The sequence below is a fragment of the Sinohyriopsis cumingii genome, chromosome 10 (genome assembly GCF_028554795.1).
Source record: "Sinohyriopsis cumingii isolate HCF-2022 chromosome 10, ASM2855479v2, whole genome shotgun sequence".
Taxonomy (NCBI): domain Eukaryota; kingdom Metazoa; phylum Mollusca; class Bivalvia; order Unionida; family Unionidae; genus Sinohyriopsis; species Sinohyriopsis cumingii.
The window spans coordinates 35,878,408-35,901,063 of NC_142970.1; the positions used below are offsets into that span (position 1 = coordinate 35,878,408).

General features: G+C 35.0%; 1 protein-coding gene across 1 annotated transcript in view; it reads left to right on the forward strand.

The window, feature by feature from the left end:
- Nucleotides 1-22,656, forward strand: part of LOC149789872 (ankyrin repeat and IBR domain-containing protein 1-like) — a 138,253-nt gene that overhangs the window by 46,753 nt on the left and 68,844 nt on the right. Inside the window, exons 12-14 of the mRNA XM_089971879.1 lie at nucleotides 44-132; nucleotides 13,174-13,304; nucleotides 18,677-18,811. Of these exons, the coding sequence (XP_089828005.1) occupies nucleotides 44-132; nucleotides 13,174-13,304; nucleotides 18,677-18,811 (355 nt within the window). The remainder of the gene's footprint in view (nucleotides 1-43; nucleotides 133-13,173; nucleotides 13,305-18,676; nucleotides 18,812-22,656) is intronic.

A 22,656-nucleotide genomic window follows, 5' to 3' on the forward strand; every position in this document is an offset into this window, starting at 1 on the left:
TGACACAAAGATGAATGTAAAGAGTAATGTTATCATTTTGTAGGGTGTGTTCTGGTGAGGCTCATGAACCATGCAGTTGTGAAAACCTCGCTAAATGGTACAGCAAGATCAGTGAAATCAGGCCAGATACATGTAAGTTTATTTTTCTTTCTTGCTTTCTTGTATTTTCATTGACCATCTCATTAGAGGCTTGCAGGAATATATAGTAGATCTCACATGTATTTTCAGAATCCCATGTTGTGGGGGACTTAATCCCATCCACTTTCGCTCCCTGCACTCCCTGGCAGAGCAACAAAATAACCGCTCCCTGGCAGAGCAACAAAATAACTGCTCCCTGACAGAGCAACAAAATAACCACTCCCTGGCAGAGCAACAAAATAACTACAAATCACTACTGCACCTCAGCTGACACACCAATGGCATCTCCACTGTGGAGTGGCTGACTGGCATTACTGATTGACATTTGAACTGCCAAAAAATGAAAAACACCCATGAAAAGACTGAGATGTCATGAGTGATTTACAATCAAGTATCTTTTCAGCAATCAGTGATCATTGTTGCGATCATCTATAGAAATTAATTTTAATGTCTTGTATATTTTGTACAATTAGAAAACTTACACACTGACTTGATGATACGAACACTTTCTTGAGCTTCTCTTGAACAGTTTTAAATTTATTCTACTGTTTAAACATGAAAAGCAGTCCACTGAGATATGGACAATTAAATTCCAGATAGCTCCAGCTTCTATTTAAAAACACAAACAATAGAAAAAGAAAACACTGAATTTACACTTAAAAGCCCTATTTTATAATACAACTCTTAATAAGACATTAGTTTTAAAGCAGTAACCCTCCCATCTCTTTAGAAACTTAAATGGTCTCTCCTTGACTTCATCAGATGTTCAGCAGAAATCATTGTAAGCGCTGTTAGAAAATGTTAGCATAAGAAGATGATGCCAAGTTCAGGTGGGGAAAGGTGCATTTCCGTCACATGAATGACTTGGTGGATTGTACTTAATACATATAGCTCAAATTATGATCCGGTCATTAACAATGGAAGTTATGCTGATGGACATTTGAACAGCCAATGAATGAAGACCACCCATGGAAAGACCAAGATGTCATGCATTATTTACATCAGATACCATTTCAAGAATCAAGTGATCTTAATTTCTATCATACATATTGGGAAAATAAAATTAAAAAAGTTTTGTATATTCTGTTCATTTAGAGATGGTTGGTTGACTTTTACAATATGTTTATGCTTTTACTTTCTTCAAAGAAAAAACTTATGCACTGATTTGATGAGAAGCTAGTTTGAAAATCATGGTATTGCTGAAGAATATTAGATATGGTTTCAGCACTCTGCAGTTAAAAGGAAGAAATGGTCTTATCTTGAATTCCTGAATAGTCTTTTTGCCTAATAGAGTATCAGTTTATTGGAGGGACACTTGTTACATAGTGAGTAGTGAAATACACATTTTATAACTTTTGGTCTACATACACATACAGGAAATTTACTTACTAGAACAGATTCAACTGTTTAATTCTTGCTTTAAACTTGATATTGTCAATTTAAATTATGAAGTCATTAAAGCAACAAATCAGTCCATGTTCTGTTCTATACACCTTGTCTAACTGCCTTTAATACACGTTGTTTAGCTTTCTGTAATACACCTTGTCTAGTTGAAATTTTAGATATGCTTTGCAGTTACTCAGTCAAAATTTGGATAACAGGCAGATGACCTTACCATATATTCTGTATTACTGTGGAATTTCACCATGTCCTCTGTATTATTGTGGAATTTTACCATGTATTCTGTATTATTGTGGAATTTTACCATGTTCTCTGCATTATTGTGGAATTTTACCATGTTCTCTATTACTGTGGAATTTCAGACTTAATTAAGAAGACTTTACATTTCCTATCGATAGCTTTAATGGAAACAACTCACATCTGACACAGATTGCAAATTCTGGAATGCAGATGGATCAATAATTTTCGAATGGAATCATTTCATGTTCAAAATGGTTGTGTAAACATTGACATTTTTTATATACATAAAGCACATAAACCAGTCTGGAGCCAGGTCTGCTGTCATGTAATTTGCAGTAGTTCACCCTGCACAGCATCTGCATCTGTTTCTCATTTTCATGTCGGCACCTTAAAATGTAGCTAAAACTTTTGAATTCATTTTGTGCACAAATGATACATAATTTGTACTGACATACAGTGTAAAACCATCCATTCAATACACGCTGAAAAGAGTGGTCCATGTACACCCACTATGCACATCCTGAATTCAGGAAGAGTCTAATTTTCATATAGCACTGAGACTTATGGAAATCATTGCATGCCATATGTAAACAAACATCAACTGCATTTTCTTTAATTAGCATTTTTCTTTCACTTAACATGTTTGTGTCAACAACATATAGCCAAGCAAGGAACTAATTTCCCTACAGATAAATGTAATTGGCACTTGAAGACAAAAGAAACACAAAACAAGCAGCTTTTTGGGATTATAATAAGAAGTACAATAATAATAATAGTTACAATAATGGAAATTTTTCTGCTGGATTATTTCACTTGTTCCAGATGTTATCTTGAATACTCTTTTAAATGATTTTATAATAGCTTGACTTCATCAGATTACACCACTCCCTCGATAACTCGCGCACATCGGGGTCCAGAAACATCGACCGCACTATAAGCGAGGGGCGAGTTATCGAGGGACCTATAAAATAAGCCCCAAACCAATAAAGTGATTGACGACATAACGGAAAAATGGGGGGGGGTAGGCAGATTATACTGTTGAATACTCACTTTATAATCGTTCTGAGATTAACTGTTAATAAATATCTCTTCATAACGGTGTACTTTATTATTTTCTCATAGGACAACATTAAAAATTTCAGGATAAATTACAGTATATTGAGGCGATCATCGAAAACATTATTCCACGTGGTTTCCGTTCGCTGAACATGTGTACCACTTCACACATTGTGTACTACATCACTAAGTTTTATGTTGAATTGTATACATTCTAGTTTTATTGTTTGAGCCAAATTAGAAGTTTTTTATACACAAAAGATCGACTCTTTTCGAGAAACAGTGTCGATCAAACGATAGATAGACAGATAGATTTGAATGCAATAGAAGTAAAATGGAAAACAAAAAAAACAAGAGTTAATCAGTACTGACATATTTAATTGGTCTGCAAATTTAAAGCAACGTAAATTAGAACAAGTTAATCTTGCCGTTTGTGCCACGCTTGACAAATATCAATTCACTTTTTGAAAAAATCAGTTAATTTTTTTGTGTGTGTTACTCCTTGGTTTCTCTGCCGCCGAGCAAAATCCCTCAGATTTCTCAACTGCATGAGCTTTACGTAGTCAACATTTTGGGTCTCCAGCCACCTTATGGCAATATCAAAATATTTGCTTCCTGTGCAGAGGGGTGGGGGTGCAACATCTGTGTACGCATCACTTTCAACACTTGTGTTACTCCAGTTAGAATCGTCTCCTGCTGCAAATTTGTTCGCTATAGAAATAATTATAGTTTCATCTGAAATGTATTCGGCTGTAGGGCAATCATTGTCAGCACAAATCCACTCCTCCATCAAGAGAAACGCCCATCTCAGGACCATGAGTCTGTACTAATTTCTCCCAAACAGCCTCGGCATTAATGACATCAGTTTCACTGAAACATTCGAAGTCGCTATCGTCGTCGTTGTCTCTGTTACTGTTTTGCTTTACGTCAAAGGCAGCTCCAAGACCCTTAATCCAGCACCCGAGGTCTCTTGTAATCGATTTTTTTTAATGCAACAAACACTTCCCCAAGTTGTTGATCAAAACAAAGCCGGCATGTACATGTAATTAGGTTCTCACAGAAGTACTCACGGGTTTCGATGTGATGGTCGATTGACTCTTTTCATGTTTTCAATGAACAGATAATGTTGTGATTATAATGTTTAACACTGAAACGGAATTAAAGGATTAGAACGTGACTTTCACACAGGAAGTCGTTTAATTGGTGTTTATTTCATTCTCTGTTGCCACCTGTTAACATTTACCAGAAGTTTTCATTGATCGCTATTTCACCAGACTGTTTATTTACAGTATAATGACAACTATTTATCCTAAAAACTTACATAATATATGATATCTTTAAACAGAGGTCTCGCTAGGATTTTAAAACTGGGTCTTTCTGCCTCTGAATTCAATCACTAAATATCAGTATATTTTCTCACTCGGCCGCCAAGTCAAAGCCTTTGAACTAGCCGCCTAGCTGTTGCATCATGTTCTTTTTTTTTTTTTAATGTACCCTTATGAAATAGCAACAGTACATCAAAGAGTCTTTCAGTCACTGAATTCTGTCATTGTAAATATCAGCACAGTAAACTGATCAACACATTTTCCCACAAAGCAGGTGGCTGAAACAGGACCGGCAAATCTTTGAATTTTCCCGCGCACCTATTACATGCGTACGGAGGACTCCAGCCTCAGTGATTTTCTGCGTCCCAGATCAAAAATTGGCGTCCAAATACGCGTAATTAAGCGTTTTCAAGATCTATGAAATTAATTCTTCTCTAGGGCTTGCAAATTGCAAAATATGGATTATATTTTTACGGGCATTAATCACCATTTTCGATTATAAAACGAGCAATGTATCAAGGTTTAATTTATCAATTCCTATCGTGATTTTTTTCATGTTCAGCACATTTTAAAGATATTTTAAATACATTTTGTCTGGAAAAAATCGGGAGCCAAGACGGACACCGCGTTATAAGCGGGATCGCGAGTTATCCGGGCGCGAGTTATCGAGGGAGCGGTGTATTTGTAACTTTGTAAATGGTAAATTATTTCTTTATTTATTTGTATCCATATATTTATTTTCAACACCTATATTTATGTAGCTAAATCAGTCCTATAGTCCCTTTATTTTTATTGCAGTAGTCCATTGCTATCAGTGGCTGACTTTAATCAAATCATAAAATTCAGTTTCATTTTTAAGCAAGTTCAAGCAATATTTTTAAAAATACATTAAATATATTTTAAAAAATGTGCCTTCTATTTCAGTTGTGAATAACCCTTTGTTAAAAAGGCAAATTTTGTACTTCCCCACCCAAATCTTTGATAAAAGTTTGTTCATTTGTACATGGTTTTCATTTTAAAGGCAACATACTGTTGCAGGTCTGGCTATAAATTTTATGTGTTTGGCACTGGTATGGAAGGGAAAGTATATTGTCCTGAAAACTGGAAATAATTTTTATCCAAGTAAATATGATTGGCACTGTCAGGGTTCAGCAGTTAAACATTATTTCTTCTTCAGTTTTTGGTTTTAGTCTATCAACAAGGCGGCCTGGACATGATGAACTGCAGTATCTACAACATAAACTACATCTTGTAATACAAACTGATGTACAATGTAAACTACATCTTGTAATGCAAACTGATGTACAACATAAACTACATCTTGTAATGCAAACTGATGTACAACATAAACTACATCTTGTAATGCAAACTGATGTACAACATAAACTACATCTTGTAATGCAAACTGATGTACAACATAAACTACATCTTGTAATGCAAACTGATGTACAACATAAACTACATCTTGTAATGCAAACTGATGTACAATGTAAACTACATCTTGTAATGCAAACTGATGTACAATGTAAACTACATCTTGTAATGCAAACTGATGTACAACGTAAACTACATCTTGTAATGCAAACTGATGTACAACGTAAACTACATCTTGTAATGCAAACTGATGTACAACGTAAACTACATCTTGTAATGCAAACTGATGTACAACGTAAACTACATCTTGTAATGCAAACTGATGTACAACGTAAACTACATCTTGTAATGCAAACTGATGTACAACATAAACTACATCTTGTAATGCAAACTGATGTACAACATAAACTACATCTTGTAATGCAAACTGATGTACAACATAAACTACATCTTGTAATGCAAACTGATGTACAACATAAACTACATCTTGTAATGCAAACTGATGTACAACATAAACTACATCTTGTAATGCAAACTGATATACTACATAACTACATCTTGTAATGCAAACTGATGTACTACATAAACTACATCTTGTAATGCAAATTGATGTACATATACAACATTAACTACATCTTGTAATGCAAACTGATGTACAACATAAACTACATCTTGTAATGCAAACTGATGTACTACATAAACTACATCTTGTAATGCAAACTGATGTACAGTGTAAACTACATCTTGTAATACAAACTGATGTACAATGTAAACTACATCTTGTAATACAAACTGATGTACATATACAACGTAAACTACATCTTGTAATGCAAACTGATGTACATATACAACATTAACTACATCTTGTAATACAAACTGGTGTACAGTGTAAACTACATCTTGTAGTACAGACTGATGTACATATACAACATTAACTACATCTTGTAATGCAAACTGATGTACAGTGTAAACTACATCTTGTAATGCAAACTGGTGTACAGTGTAAACTACATCTTGTAGTACAGACTGATAAACTACATCTTGTACTACAAACTGGTGTGCAACGTAAACTTCATCTTTAAATACAAGTTGTACGTACAAGAAAAATATTCCGTTGACCATTTAATTACGTTTGGCAGTATCATGGTTATCACAACTTTAGAGTCTCTATTATAAATATGCACGGTCACTGTCCCAATGCTGATTTATTTTCCAGCTTTATTCATTGTTGTTGTAGTCTCTGCAAACTAACTTTATAAGGCAAATAGTAAACGTGATTGCTGCTATCAAAAGTTATACTCATTTGTTTTCAAAGCATATTTTTCCTCATCATGCTACCAATTAAATTCTGTAACAAGTTCTTGTAATGCTAAATCACTATATGATCTAAATGTTTTTTTATAAGATGACCTTGAAACTATCTAACTGCTTGTGATCGATGATTAGAAATATGTCCTTCAAACCTTTATTTTCTTTAAAAATGATAAACTATTTTAAAGTTCTGTTTAATGTCATTTAATGCTGTGATTTGTTTGATGAAGAATACAATCTTTTATTTCAATACAAATAAAAAGACTTGCTGTCAGAAGTGGATTGTCTGACATAATTTAAGAACATGTATCGGAATACAACCTCAAAGAACTCGCAAAGGAGGCAACTGCATAGCCAAATAGGAAAGCAGATTACTCCTTAATAAACAAATGGACTCTTCCACAGGTCACGCTGACATCAAAGAATTTGATGTATAAACAGACATTGTTTCAACATGCATTTAATGAGATGTGTTGTAAGGTCTGTCATCACATAATGTACCTGTAGATCTGGGTCAATTCTATTCATTCTGCCTATCATCTGCCATCAGGTAATGTACTTGTAGATCTGGGTCAGTTCTATTCATTCTGCCTATCATCTGCCTTCAGGTAATGTACTTGTAGATCTGGGTCAATTCTATTCATTCTGCCTATCATGTGCCATCAGGTAATGTACTTGTAGATCTGGGTCAGTTCTATTCATTCTGCCTATCATCTGCCATCAGGTAATGTACTTGTAGATCTGGGTCAATTCTATTCATTCTGCCTATCATCTGCCTTCAGGTAATGTACTTGTAGATCTGGGTCAATTCTATTCATTCGGCCTATCATCTGCCATCAGGTAATGTACTTGTAGATCTGGGTCAATTCTATTCATTCTGCCTATCATCTGCCTTCAGGTAATGTACTTGTAGATCTGGGTCAATTCTATTCATTCTCCCTATGATAAGCCATCAAGTAATGTACTTGTAGATATTGTTAGTTGTATAAATTTTGCCTATCATCTGCCATCAGGTATGTACTTGTAGATCTGGGTCAATTCTATTCATTCTGCCTATGATAAGCCATCAAGTAATGTACTTGTAGATCTGGGTCAATTCTATTCATTCTGCCTATCATCTGCCATCAGGTAATGTACTTGTAGTTCTGGATCAGTTCTATTCATTCTCCCTATGATAAGCCATCAAGTAATGTACTTGTAGATCTGGGTCAGTTCTATTCATTCTGCCATCAGGTAGTGTACTTGTAGATCTGGGTCAGTTCTATTCATTCTGCCTATCATGTGCCATCAGGTAATGTACTTGTAGATCTGGGTCAATTCTATTCATTCTGCCTATCATGTGCCATCAGGTAATGTACTTGTAGATCTGGGTCAGTTCTATTCATTCTCCCTATGATAAGCCATCAAGTAATGTACTTGTAGATCTGGGTCAGTTCTATTCATTCTGCCATCAGGTAGTGTACTTGTAGATCTGGGTCAGTTCTATTCATTCTGCCTATCATGTGCCATCAGGTAATGTACTTGTAGATCTGGGTCAGTTCTATTCATTCTGCCATCAGGTAGTGTACTTGTAGATCTGGGTCAGTTCTATTCATTCTGCCTATCATCTGCCATCAGGTAATGTACTTGTAGATCTGGGTCAATTCTATTTATTCTGCCTATCATGTGCCATCAGGTAATGTACTTGTAGATCTGGGTCAATTCTATTCATTCTGCCTATGATAAGCCATCAAGTAATGTACTTGTAGATCTGGGTCAATTCTATTCATTCTGCCTATCATCTGCCATCAGGTAATGTACTTGTAGATCTGGGTCAATTCTATTCATTCGGCCTATCATCTGCCATCAGGTAATGTACTTGTAGATCTGGGTCAATTCTATTCATTCGGCCTATTATCTGCCATCAGGTAATGTGCATGTGATGTCATATGTGTCTGTGCTGTTGTTCATTCTACATATGTTGTGCCACCTCATAACTTGCTGGTAGATCTTATTTATTCTATTCTTCTGAGTCTGTTATTTTTCATTCTGCATATGGTCTGCAATCAGTTAATATTCTGATGGATCTGGGTCCATTGTTATGTATATTTAGTTTGCATTGTTTGGTAGGTTTTCTTTAATTCATTTTATGCTATGATTTATGTAAAATTGTATTTTATAACTGATGTCCAAATTCAAGTCATTTTCTACCTGACCAGAAAAATTGATTTAGGTTTTGTAAATCTTTTTGAATCTGGGTCCAGAACACTGGAAATTCCCCATGAAATTTTCATGCTGGGTCTACTGGATGTTAACTGCTTTCGTTTTTATAATTTTAATAATAGTCATTATCTAATCATAGCTTGGATTATTTTGGAAATTAACTTTTGTCTTACATCCTGATTCGTCTTTTGTATTTTTGTTTTTTATAAACTTGTTTATCTAAATATTATTTATTTATGCTATAATATCTTGAGGCAGAGTCACTGTTGTGATAAGTTTTTGATTTGGGCTGAAATTATTTAATTCAAATTATTCTTCACTGGAAATACAAAGTGTTCTTTAATATTCTTGGCTCAGTAATATTCTTGGAAAGAAACATTGACTGGGAATTTAAAATGAATTCAGACAAGGAAACCTTGGATAATATTACTCAGATTCAACAAAAGACTGTTGGCACATGATTACAATAAAGGTCATTGGTACATTAATACATTAGAGACTCCCAGCCATTACAGGCACATCAGCACTTTTAGTGCTGGAAATTATACCACTGAAGTTTATTCAGAACTTTATTCAACAGGACTTGTGTTGGTAATTCTAGGATTATTTGGGATTTAGTTGGCGATATCATAAGTTAATTTTCCATTTTCACTTTGTTTATCTGAGGAAGTAGATGGTTTATACTCTTTTCTATTATTGATTTTAAGACCGTAGAGTTGTAATACTATGTTAACAGTATTCTTTATTCTACCTATGATCTGCAATCGCTTAATGTGCTGGTGAATCTGGGTCTATGCTTTTCTTTATTCTACATAAGATCTACCATTATGTAATGTGCCACTGGCGTGTGTGGTTTTCTTTAATCTACAATGATCTACTGTCACTTTATTTGCTGACAGATCTGGGTCTGCCTGACCTGTCAACCCTTTTGATTCGACCATAAGTCTTACTGAAACATCCCTTAAATAATGGATTTATGGACTAATAGCAAAAATTATGAAAGATCTATCATTGTGGTCTAATCCATATATCAGTTTGTCTGGTTGTGATGATCTGGATTTCATATTAGATTCAGTTGAGTTGGTCGGGGAACTAGACTAAATTTAGAGGAGTTTCCCAGAAGCTTTAATCTGCCTTTGTGTTTCATGCAAAAGGCAGGCATTATCAAGCTGTTACTTTCAGCATTTTCTACAAATGTTGTTGTTGTTGTTGTTGTTGCTGTGGGGTTTAACGCCATTTTTCAGCACACGATAGGCTATACATGGCGGCCAGTATTAATGGTGGAGGAAGAACCCGGGAAAACCCTGGAAAGAACCACCGACCCACGAGAAGCTACTGGTAAGCTTTCTCACATACCCACATTGGCTGAATCCGAGACTCGAACCAGCGCAGACAGAGGTGAGATGGCAATGATCCGTAACGGAGAGCGCTTTAGACCACTCGGCCACTTGGGGCCCCTACAAATGTTGTGAAACCTACTAAAAGGCATTGAAGGCAAAGGGACAGTAAGTAAAAAGTTACTACAGTCAGCATAGAAGTATAAAATGGAATGTTCAGTTTCATAGAAATAATGTTGGTTTGGGTTTAACACCACATTTTTGTTGTTTTGATTGTGGCTTTAACTCATTTGGCCCTGGAGGTTTGTGTCGTTTTCACCTCAAAATGTGAGTAAGAAAGACATTTTGGGGGCTATTTCTGAATACATTGGCTTTCAACAAATTTTCCGTGAGACTAATGCCTAGTTGTATTAGAAACATCATTTTGGTTATTTTGCTTCCGCTTGAGCAGAAGGGTAAAAGTAAAAGTTGGGAGTTCTTTCTTTTTTTTTTTTTTGCTTAACCCTTTACCTCATGCAAGCATCTTTGGACGCCTCTACTCCATTTGCTTGGAAGCGCCTTTTGATGCCTCTACTCCATTCACATGGAAGCGTCTTTTGACACCTGCTGTAAACATCAGCCATTTTGACCCGGGTTTTCGTTTGCCACCTTAGGGGAAAAACCCGCTATTAGATACTACATTCATTTCTGCGAATGACAATTACGTCAGATCACATGGTCACTGTTTATGCACTGGTCGATATCTGCTATTTAAAGTAACTGGGTCATAATCTCCACTCTCCAAAATGGCGGTTGCGGATTTCATTCAGTACTTACGCAGTTTTCACGATTATAATCACAACTTTGAAAGATTAAATAACTTAGGTAAAGGCTCTGATATTGATGTAGGCAGCAATTAGTTTTTATAAATTATCAAATTCAGATGACTTAGTGATGTAGACGCAGATGAAAAACTTGTAAATTTCAAGTATGAGAAATAGCAGCTACAGTTGGTCATGTGGCCTCACTGACATGACGGTGAATGAGTTTTCTCAAGATTTTAAAGCACATACAAAATTCTTCCGTGAAAAATAATTACACAGCTATAACAATCAGACTTTTATTTTAAATTTTTCCACATATAATAGATGTGTACCAAAAATGTAAAATGGTTAAAATTGCTGTTCATTATTATGTCTGCTTTCACGCAAACAGCATAGATCTATCATGGATTGTGCTGACAGATTTGGATCTGGCTGTACATTATTCTATCTATGCTTTCAAGCAAACAACATAGATCTATCATGTAATGTGATGTAGATATGGGTCTGGCTGTTTGCAGTTGACTGCTGGTTATAATATATATATATATATATATATATATATATATATATATATATATATATATATATATATATATATATATATATATATATATATATATAGGGGAGCCTCGTTAATCCGGACTCTGTTTATCCGGAAACCTCGCTATTCGGACATAATTCAATAATTCAACGGGAATGGAATTCCTAAATGTTAATTTGCTCCGTTAATCAAGAAATCCTCGTTCCGGATCCGGAAATCAAAATCAGGGACCAAAGTGTAAAATTACATTAAAACTTGTCTCAATAATCCGGAAATAATCTGTCCAAAAATAAGAAAATTCGAAAAATCATATGTGAAAATACAATCAGAAGAATAATACATAAAACACAGTAGTGAAGCCCTTGAGAATCTATGGCTACTATCAATAACTAAGTAGCGTGACTATATTGTAACCAGCGATTGTATAAACAATGTCTGTTTTAGCTAGTCACCAACAGGGGTGTTAATAATTAAATAAACACACTGGGATCAAATCGTCCACGCTTTTTGACATAACATATGGTAAATAAATTAAAAGTGTCATTAAGCCTCTTTGTTGTTTACCAATTGTATGTAACAATCACAGTTTATTGTTTGCTGTGCAAATACAGTTGACATTTTTAAGCTGTGGACAGTATAGGGCTTCAAAGAATCCAGGCAAACAAAGGTTACAGACTTCTTCAGGAAATTGACATAATAAATGTATGTACAGTACATACATGTACATGAACATAGTGTGATGTGTTTGATGTGTTAATTGTCTAAACTTCTATTTACTGTATATGTACGTACAAGCACATGTTATAATAATGTAAAATAAACACAAATTAATAGATGTATTCATTAATTTATTTCAACCATTGTTGAATATACAGTACATTACATTTAAAGCTAGCATATACATGTACATATATACGGTGTGATGATATCGTAAAATAAAAAATGTGCATGATTCAGTTATCCGGAAAACTCGTTAGTCCGGACATATTCGCTGGGAACGAATGTGTCCAGATTAACGAGGATCCACTGTATATATTTATACATACATACATATATATATATATATATATATATATATATATATATATATATATATATATATATATATATATATATATATGTACATATACCCCCCAGTAAATACAGCATCAGATGTCGCTGTTACTACCAGTAAATACAGAATCTGATGTCACTGTTATATGCAAGTAAATACACACACACACACACACACACACACACACACACACACACACACACACATATATATATATATATATATATATATATATATATATATATATATATATATATATATATATATATATATATATATATATATATATATATATATATATATACACACATACATACATACATACATACATACATACATACATACTCAGATATCACTATTCTGACTGTTAGTTTTGTGTGGGTTTTTACAGTGTCTGGCACAGAGGAGCAGACAGAGAGTGCAGCCAACTGTCTGTGGTTGGTTACCAACTCCAAACCCTGCCCGAACTGCAAATCTCCTATACAGAAAAATGAGGGCTGCAATCACATGAAATGTTCCAAGGTATCAGAATGCCTTATTATTATTATTATTATTATTATTATTATTAATTTTAATAACTGTTATGAAATGAAATATTGGAGGCATCAGTCTACTTCCTATTTACATTCTTAGATATACAGAGAGACTGAATGTCATCTTGCCTGTACTGAACTATAAAGGAACATGTCTCACTGGAAAGCCATATAGTGTTGCTCCAGTATATCTGCCATGTCATTTCTGTTCTACACCGTGTGCCATGTCATGTCACATTTCTGCTTTTTAACTTTTTACATTCTTAATGGATTGAAAGTGAATTTGGCATAGGGGTTTACAGTAAGAAGAACTAGGCCAAGAAGGATTTTCACCAGATCTTTTTCTCATGTATGAGTTCATATTTTCCAATAAATTACTTTGTATTGGCAAGGGTAGCCACACATTATGGACAAGATTACAGTTTTCCAAGTGCCATCACATTTATTTTTCATTTTGATAATGCTTTGCCACCTGTTTAGATGTTTGAATTATTAGACTCTCTGCATATAAAAATGTTGTAACAGTGAAGATTTTGAGTGTTTTGTGGCTGAAAGTTAAAGGGCAAAGTCAGTGGAAAGTATTTGTTGCAGACCAAACCTTTCTAATTCTTTCTCTTCCATAAGGACTACAGAGCATTTGTTATATACCTGTGTGTGCTATTTTTCTTATACCAGTTTATTCTGAATTCACATTTCCAACCCTTCCTCTTTATGACAGAAGACAAGGAGAGTTGTATCACTTAAGGATTCCCTCACTTATACAACAGAAGATAAAGAGAGTTGTATCATTTACGGATTCCCTCACTTATACAACAGAAGATAAGGAGAGTTGTTTCACTTAGGGATTCCCTCACTTATACAACAGAAGATAAGGAGAGTTGTATTTTTTTCGGATTCCCTAGCAAGCTCTACTTTCCTCTCTAACATATAGGTTCTTAAAGTGTTGTTTGTGACCTACTCATAGTGGGCCGTGAGCTTGCTGCAGGCGAGTCACTTCTTAAGTGGGTAATGGGTGCAGAATATATATGTATACTTCTGACTCTTCACCAAAATTAAATTGGTTGATATAGGAGTTGGACAAACTGACAGATGGGTAGGTAGGTAGGTTAGATAGATAGACAGATAGATACAGTGCTCCCACTAATTACCTGTATATATTCACACCAGATGGAAGATGGTGGATAATCAAGGATGGCAGTTGATTGAGATTAGTCAGTTATATAGATAAATGGATGAATGGAAAGAAAGACAGACATTGTAATTTAACCAGTGGGTTTTTAGAAAAATGATGCATAGGACTATAAAATGGATTTTGTGTTCACAGTCATTTCCCAGACTTCAGTAAGTCCCATCATTATATGCATTCCATTGTCTTCATAGTATGAATGGAAACTGAAAGTAAACTGCAGTTGAAGTGTTACACTATGCACTCCACTATCAATATTTTACATTCCTATAAAGAAATCCACAATCGATTATTGTTTTTTTTTTATGCACATGTTGATGACATGTCCTCAGCAAGAACACAGATTCCAGGACTTGCATCAAATTCATTTTTTCTTCTATTCCTGATGGAGTGGCTGACACATTTCTAATTCATTTTCATTGTCCACGACATAAATCCCTTGTACATTCATTGGGACCAGAAACTGTAATTTCCTCAAAAATCTCAGTTATTGTCTACTGAAAGACATTCATCCATTCTGCAAGATATGCATTGATGTTGAAAGTGTGAATTTAGTCCACATACAATTTGTAAATCAAGCAGTGAAAGTATCTTGGATTGGCTGATTCTCCAATAATGACTGGTTTTATTTTCTCAAACCCATCAGCATTTACACTGATCACAACTGTGATTCTATTAATAGCTCTTTTTTGTCCCTTTTGTATTATCCTTTATTGATAGGAATCAGTTGGGCATTATTTCAAAGTTATGTCCTCATTCAACCATACCTTGTTTACTGTAAGCATTTCTAAGTGAGTTACTCAAGTTGACTGCCCTCTTGCCAGAAATAATGTGATGACTCTGTCTGGTCACAAGTCTGTGCAGCCAGCCATTGATGTATGAAAATTCACTCACATTAAGGACTTTGCCATCTCTTATCTTGTTTTATCAGTTACAGGATTGTTCTCTGTTCTGGTATTTGAGAACCACAAAAAAAAAACAAAGCTTCCCCCATATTGGTATATTGGGCTGTCTTGTGAATTCTTTTCATGATGAGTTTATCGTAGAGTCTGTCATCACTGCAGTCATCAACCTGTGCAACCACATGACCTTCATTGAACCTCTTGATGGGATAATCCCACCCAGCAGTGAAGTGGTTGGTGATCTGTGTCAAACTAGTCTTGGGATTAACACACAATAACAAAATTTCTCATTGGCTCTAACTCAGTTCACTACAACTCAATATGCACTTGAAAGACAATGATTTTACTCAAGCTTACATGAAATAACAATTGAAATTCACTCATGGTGATTTTTGTTGTTTCCTGGCTGTTATTGTAAATGGTTTTAAGATAGTGACCGTTATCATGTACTACTAGTTTCTTTAGGTAAATAAAAACCAAGTTGACATAAAACTAATCACCTCTATTAGAAGAGGTCAATAAATGAATTCACTAACTGAATCATTCCATGAGACAAACATGGCAAATGTTTGAGGTCTTTGAAAATTATTTATGTGTCATTTATACATTGATAAGCTTAGTGGCTGATAGATAGCAAGGGTGGCAAATGAAGGTGGGGAAATTAAATAGTAAAATAAATTAGTACATCGAAATTTATTGCCAGTAACTTAAAAGTGAGAGATGGGTGTGGGTGGGTTTGGGGAGAACTGTAGCTAGATAGGGGAGGGAGAAATCAGGGGAGCACTGTAGATAGATAGATAGATAGACCAACAAGGGCAACAATTCCAATTCGGATGTACTAGCAAGGATGACATAGGGGGAATGTGGCCTCTAAATAAAAATGTTGCAGTTTTTTTTTCTTCTATATAATAATTGGGCTACTTGTGTAAATATTTCACTTACACAGCAATGATTTTCAGCTAGTCTGACCAAAATGATAAGTGAGCTTATAGTATGGTCCTGCAAGAATCATGCATTGTATGTCATTAAATTGTTGTTATTTTTAACATTTTCTCAAAACCAATCAGCACAAATGTAACCAGGTATCATACAGACAGAGCATCCTAGTATGTAGGGTTTTCAGACTTGTATAACTAATGTAAATCCACCATCAAATATGGCCACCATTACTAAAAAATAGTAACAACCGTTAAAGAACTTTGACAAAAAGCAACCTGGCAAGATGACTTTGGTGGAAAAAAATGCTGATCTACTTTGAGATTTGGCTGTTGCTACTATCAATTGAAAAATCTACTATGACGGACACTATAATAAACTTTAAACATCTTCTTCTCCAAAACTATTTAACAGAATTTGTATCATATTTGATAGCATCCTTGGCATGATTACCTTTCAGATTTGTACAAATGATGCAGATCTGTCATGGGTATGTCTGCCTGATGCAGATCTGTCATGGGTATGTCTGCCTGATGTAGATCTGTCATGGGTATGTCTGCCTGATGTAGATCTGTCATGGGTATGTCTGCCTGATGTAGATCTGTCATGGGTATGTCTGCCTGATGTAGATCTGTCATGGGTATGTCTGCCTGATGTAGATCTGTCATGGGTATGTCTGCCTGATGTAGATCTGTCAGGGGTATGTCTGCCAATTACTAAAAGTTGAAAAACAAAATAAACCCTCAGGAAACCTTATTGAAATAATTTTGGCACACAGACCTTTCAGATTTATACAAAAGATGTTGATCAGTCATCAGATATAGCTATAGAATTTGAAAAACTTTTACTCAGAGTATCATGGTTTAGGGTCCTTTCAGTATTTGACAAATGATATTTCATCATAGATGGATACAAAAACCCGAGAAAACATGAAATGCGTAAAGTTGTTTTCATCACAAAAGGCATCCTACTGACTCGGATTTCTTGACCAACAGGTAAGCAATATTAGGTCCACTTATATCTATTGTTTAGTTGTCAGGTTGGTTAAGTTAGAGAATTATAGGTTACTGCATTTGTATGGGAAAATATGAACGAGTTTTTCAGGATAGATATACTGCACGACCTTGGGAATGCAGTATATTCATCTGACAAAACAAGTTCATATTTTCCCATACAAATACAGTAACCTTTTTATTATATGCTCATTTTCTTATTCTATGTAATGCTTAATTATATGAACAAAATAAACTACAAGTAACTGAATGTATGCCATATTCCAAACTAAATACACAAGTGCAGAGTCATCATTACACAACAACATCATTAATGCGCACATAACTCTGCCCAGATAAATTTGAACTTTGTCACCTGCTCGACATAACTTTCGAAAGAAAATGGCATATCTAGTAAAAATTTAAATTTGGATTCCTATTGTGAATGAATGCGCATTGCAACAACTTTTCCATTTGATCTGGAATGAATAGATTTTGGTATTTTTTTTTTTTTCTACAATATTTCATGGTTATGGACTGGATTTATATGTGACAATTCCACATGAAATACATCGGATTGAAGAAGCGAGGGAGAAGTGTGTTGACATCTGCAGATGTGATTCTGTTTCTATTATTGAATGTTTGAAATCATAATGTGGGAAAAATATGAAGTCTTTCAATTGCAATCATCAAAAAGATGCTATGGAATTATTTGCTTATTTCATTTTGAGTGCAGTAAGGAGTATGTAATTGCACTTATATTCGAAATTACAGTACAATTTTGAAATGTGTAATCAAGATTGAGAACCTATAACATGGCTCATGCAATTCGGATTTGCAGAACTAAGAAAGTACATTTTGAGGAAATTCAGGATGTAAAACTGTAAGTATATTTTTTTGCCATTCTTATTACCAGCTAAAGAAGACAGTTTATCCCTTGTCACTTGTATGGTATTTGTAAGGACCTTTCTGGCTATATAGCTAGCCTAAATTCGAAACATCGTATCAAAAAGCTAATGCGGAATGTGCCAAAGCAGCTGGTATGTGGCAGTCCACAAAACATCTGCTTTACTTCATTCAGAAACAAATTTAATCAACCAAAACTTAAACTGCCTACTACGTGAGTGTACATGATTTGTTTACAAATCAAAAGTGCTGGCGTCTGTGTCTATTGTTTGTTTACAATAGAAAGTAGTTCTTTTATGCACATGAATGCAATATGAAGGTTTGCAATATCATAAAATACTGAACAATTCTGACAATGTAAATAAAGTTAACGGAGAATAAAATGAGCATATAATAATTGTTGTTTCCTGCTAATGGTAGCCCAATTCTTATGTTTCAGTGTAAGTATGACTTCTGCTGGGTGTGTTTGGACCAGTGGAAGAGGCATAACTCGAGTACAGGAGGTTATTTCAAGTGTAACAGATATGATGTTGTACAGCAAGTGGAGGATAAGAGCACAACTGTCGTTAAAGAGGTGAGTTAATTAAAAGCAGGTCATTTTCTAATGTTATTAGGAAACTTCACAACAAAGTAAACATACTGGCCAGGGGACAAGGTAAGAGCATATTGCATTGTACAAAGTAAACATACTGGCCAGGGGACAAGGTAAGAGCATATTGCATTGTACAAAGTAAACATACTGGCCAGGGGACAAGGTAAGAGCATATTGCATTGTACAAAGTAAACATACTGGCCAGGGGACAAGGTAAGAGCATATTGCATTGTACGAAGTTAGAGTGTCACCAAACTATAAACAGCCAGAGTTTGCAAAACTAAAATATTTAACGAAATTGTATTTTCAAGATATTGAATGTTAAATCTTGATTTTTTTTTTCTTCATATGTCAATGTTTTCATGTTTCTGTGACATGGGGAAGTTTTCAAAGCCTTTGTCTCACCTGTAAAACATAAGTGTCACTTTTCTGAAGTAATTGTTTTTCCATTATTGTTCAGTTCTGGCACTTGACCCCTGTTCTGTGTATCAGCAAACGTGTGTTAAATAACTTTTAATAAATGAAAATAAACTTGGATCTTTCTTTTCATTATCATTACTGTAGCACTGCATCATATGCATTAACATTACAATGGCACTGCATCTGTGCATTAGCATTACAAATCACTGCATCCTATGCATTCACATTACAATGGCATTACATCATATGCATTAGCATTACTGTGGCACTGCATCATATGCATTAGCATTACAATGACATTACTTCATATGCATTAGCATTACAATGGCATTACATCATATGCATTGATATTACAATGGCACTGCATCTATGCATTAGCATTACAAATCACTGCATCCTTTGCATTCACATTACAATGGCATTACATCATATGCATTAGCATTACTATGGCATTACTTCTTATGCATTAGCATTACTATGGCATTACTTAATATGCATTAGCATTACTATGGCACTGCATCATATGCATTAGCATTACAATGGCATTACTTCATATGCATTAGCATTACGATGGCATTACATCATATGCATTAGCATTACATTGGCACTCCATCTGATGCATTTGCATTACAATGGCACTGCACCATATGCATTAACATTACTATGGCACTACATCCTATGCATTAGCATTACAATGGCAGTGCATTATGCATTAGCATTACTATGGCACTACATCATGCATTAGCATTACATTGGCACTGCATAATATACATTAGCATTACAATGGCACTACATCCTATACATTAGCATTACAATGGCACTACATCATATGCATTAGCATTACCAAGGCACTGCATCATATGCGTTAGCGTTACAATGGCATTACTTCATATGCATTAGCTTTACAATGGCATTACGTCATATGCAATAGCATTACATTGGCACTACATCTGATGCATTAGCATTACAATGGCACTGCATTATGCATTAGCATTACTATGGCACTGCATCATGCATTAGCATTACTATGGCACTACATCTTGCATTAGCATTACAATAGCACTGACTGCTCCGGTGGCCTAGTGGTTAGAGCGGCCGCCTCAGATGCGGGAGGTCATGGGTTCGATCCCCGGCCAAGTCATACCAGAGACTTACAAAAATGGTACTAACAGCTGCCTCGCTTGGCGTTCAGCATTAAGAGGTTAGTGTTAGGACCGGTCGGCCTGGTGTCAGGATAATGTGACTGGGTGGGACATCATGTTACGTGTCTGTGGCATGATGCCCCAGTGCTAGACATCACTATAAACTGCCACACTGCAGACATCATAGCGATATGACTGAAAAATTGTTAAAGCTACGTTAAAAATCAAAATCACATCACACATCACACCACAGTGGCACTGCATAATATACATTAGCATTACAATGGAACTACATCATATGGATTAGCATTACTGTGGCACTGCATCATATGCATTAGCATTACTATGGAACTACATCATATGCATTAGCTTTAAAATAGTATGAAATCATGCATTAGCATTACTATGGCACTGCATCATGCATTAGCATTACAGTGTCACTGCATAATGTGCATTAGCATTACAGTGTCACTGCATCATATGGATTAGCATTACTGTGGCACTGCATCATATGCATTAGCATTACTATGGCATTGCATCATATGCATTAGCATTACTATGGCACTGCATCATATGCATTAACATTACTATGGCACTGCATCATATGCATTAGCATTACTGTGGCATTGCATCATATGCATTAGCATTACTATGGCACTGCATCATATGCATTAACATTACTATGGCACTGCATCATGTGCATTAGCATTACTATGGCACTGCATCATATGCATTAGCATTACTATGGCATTGCGTCATATGCATTAGCATCACAATGGCACTATATCATGGATTAGCATTATAATGGAATTACATCATATGAATTAGCATTACAATGGCACTACATCCTATGCTTTAGCAGCATTACAATGGCACTACATCTGATGCATGATCATTACAATGGCACTGAATCATATGCATTAGCATTACATTGGCACTACATTGATGCATTAGCATTACATTGGTACTATATCATGCATTAGCATTACAGTGGCACTGCATGATATACATTAGCATTACAATGGCACCGCATCCTATGCATTAGTATTACAATGGCACTACATCATATGCATTAGCTTTACTATTTCACTGTATCATGCATTACTATGGCACTGCATTATATGTATTAGCATTATTATGGTACTGCATCATGCATTAGCTTTACAATGGCACTGCATCATATGCATTAGCATTACATCAGACATACCTCTACCTATAACCCTCATTTTCCATGGGGTTTTTTGGGCTATGTCCAGGATCCAAATTTTTTTCTTTCATTTATGACATTTACATATCCATCTGAAACATCACAGCACATTTGATCATCCTCCCTTTTTGATGTAGATGAACTTTTTGTTACATGGAAATTAATAATATACGCATGGATGAATGAATATACAGATATGGTTGAATGAATATACAGACATGGTTGAATGAATATACAGACATGGTTGAATGAATATACAGACATGGTTGAATAGCCATGACCTATGCCAGTATATATGTTGCATTATTTATGCTGCCATTCAGAATATGCTTTTTGATTGGTTGAAATTTGTGCATGGTCAAGACGATGGGTCCCAAAAGTGTTACATATTTTAATAGAAGTTGCATACCTTTGAGCTTATATTTAATGATTATTTATAAAACTGACCTCAGAGATTTTGACTTAAACATGCCGAGAAAAACAACACATTGGAAAAGTTATGCAGATGCTTGGTGTCCTCGATTTGTGGATATAGGCACAGACAAGCATAATAATACAGAATATATCATTTTACAGCATTTGTAACTGAAGCTTTCTGTGAAACTTGACATCAAGGAGTAATTTGACATTAAATGAACATATATAATTAGACAGTTATCTGTGGAACATGCCGAAGATTAACATATTCCTACTGAAAATTTTGAAAACATTGTATTATTTAATCTCATCTGTGCTATTTGCTAGTATTCATTGGTTAGGTATACACATATGCATATACATGTAACTTGAATGCCAAACCCCAACATCTTAGTTATTAGCATTAACAGAGTTTTCTCAATTTTATAGTGGAATTCTGCTTTTCTTCTAACATGAATCAGATTTTAAAAATGGTCTGTCCTGTTCCATTCCACAACGACCCTTGTAAATTATTTGTTCCATATGTTAGATAGCACAAGAGTCTAATAGAGACTCTTCTGATTAATAAAAGCTTAAATTCATCCAATGAATCTTCATGTAATGGAAACTTATGGCAATAGAATGAAGAAGCATGCTTGCAA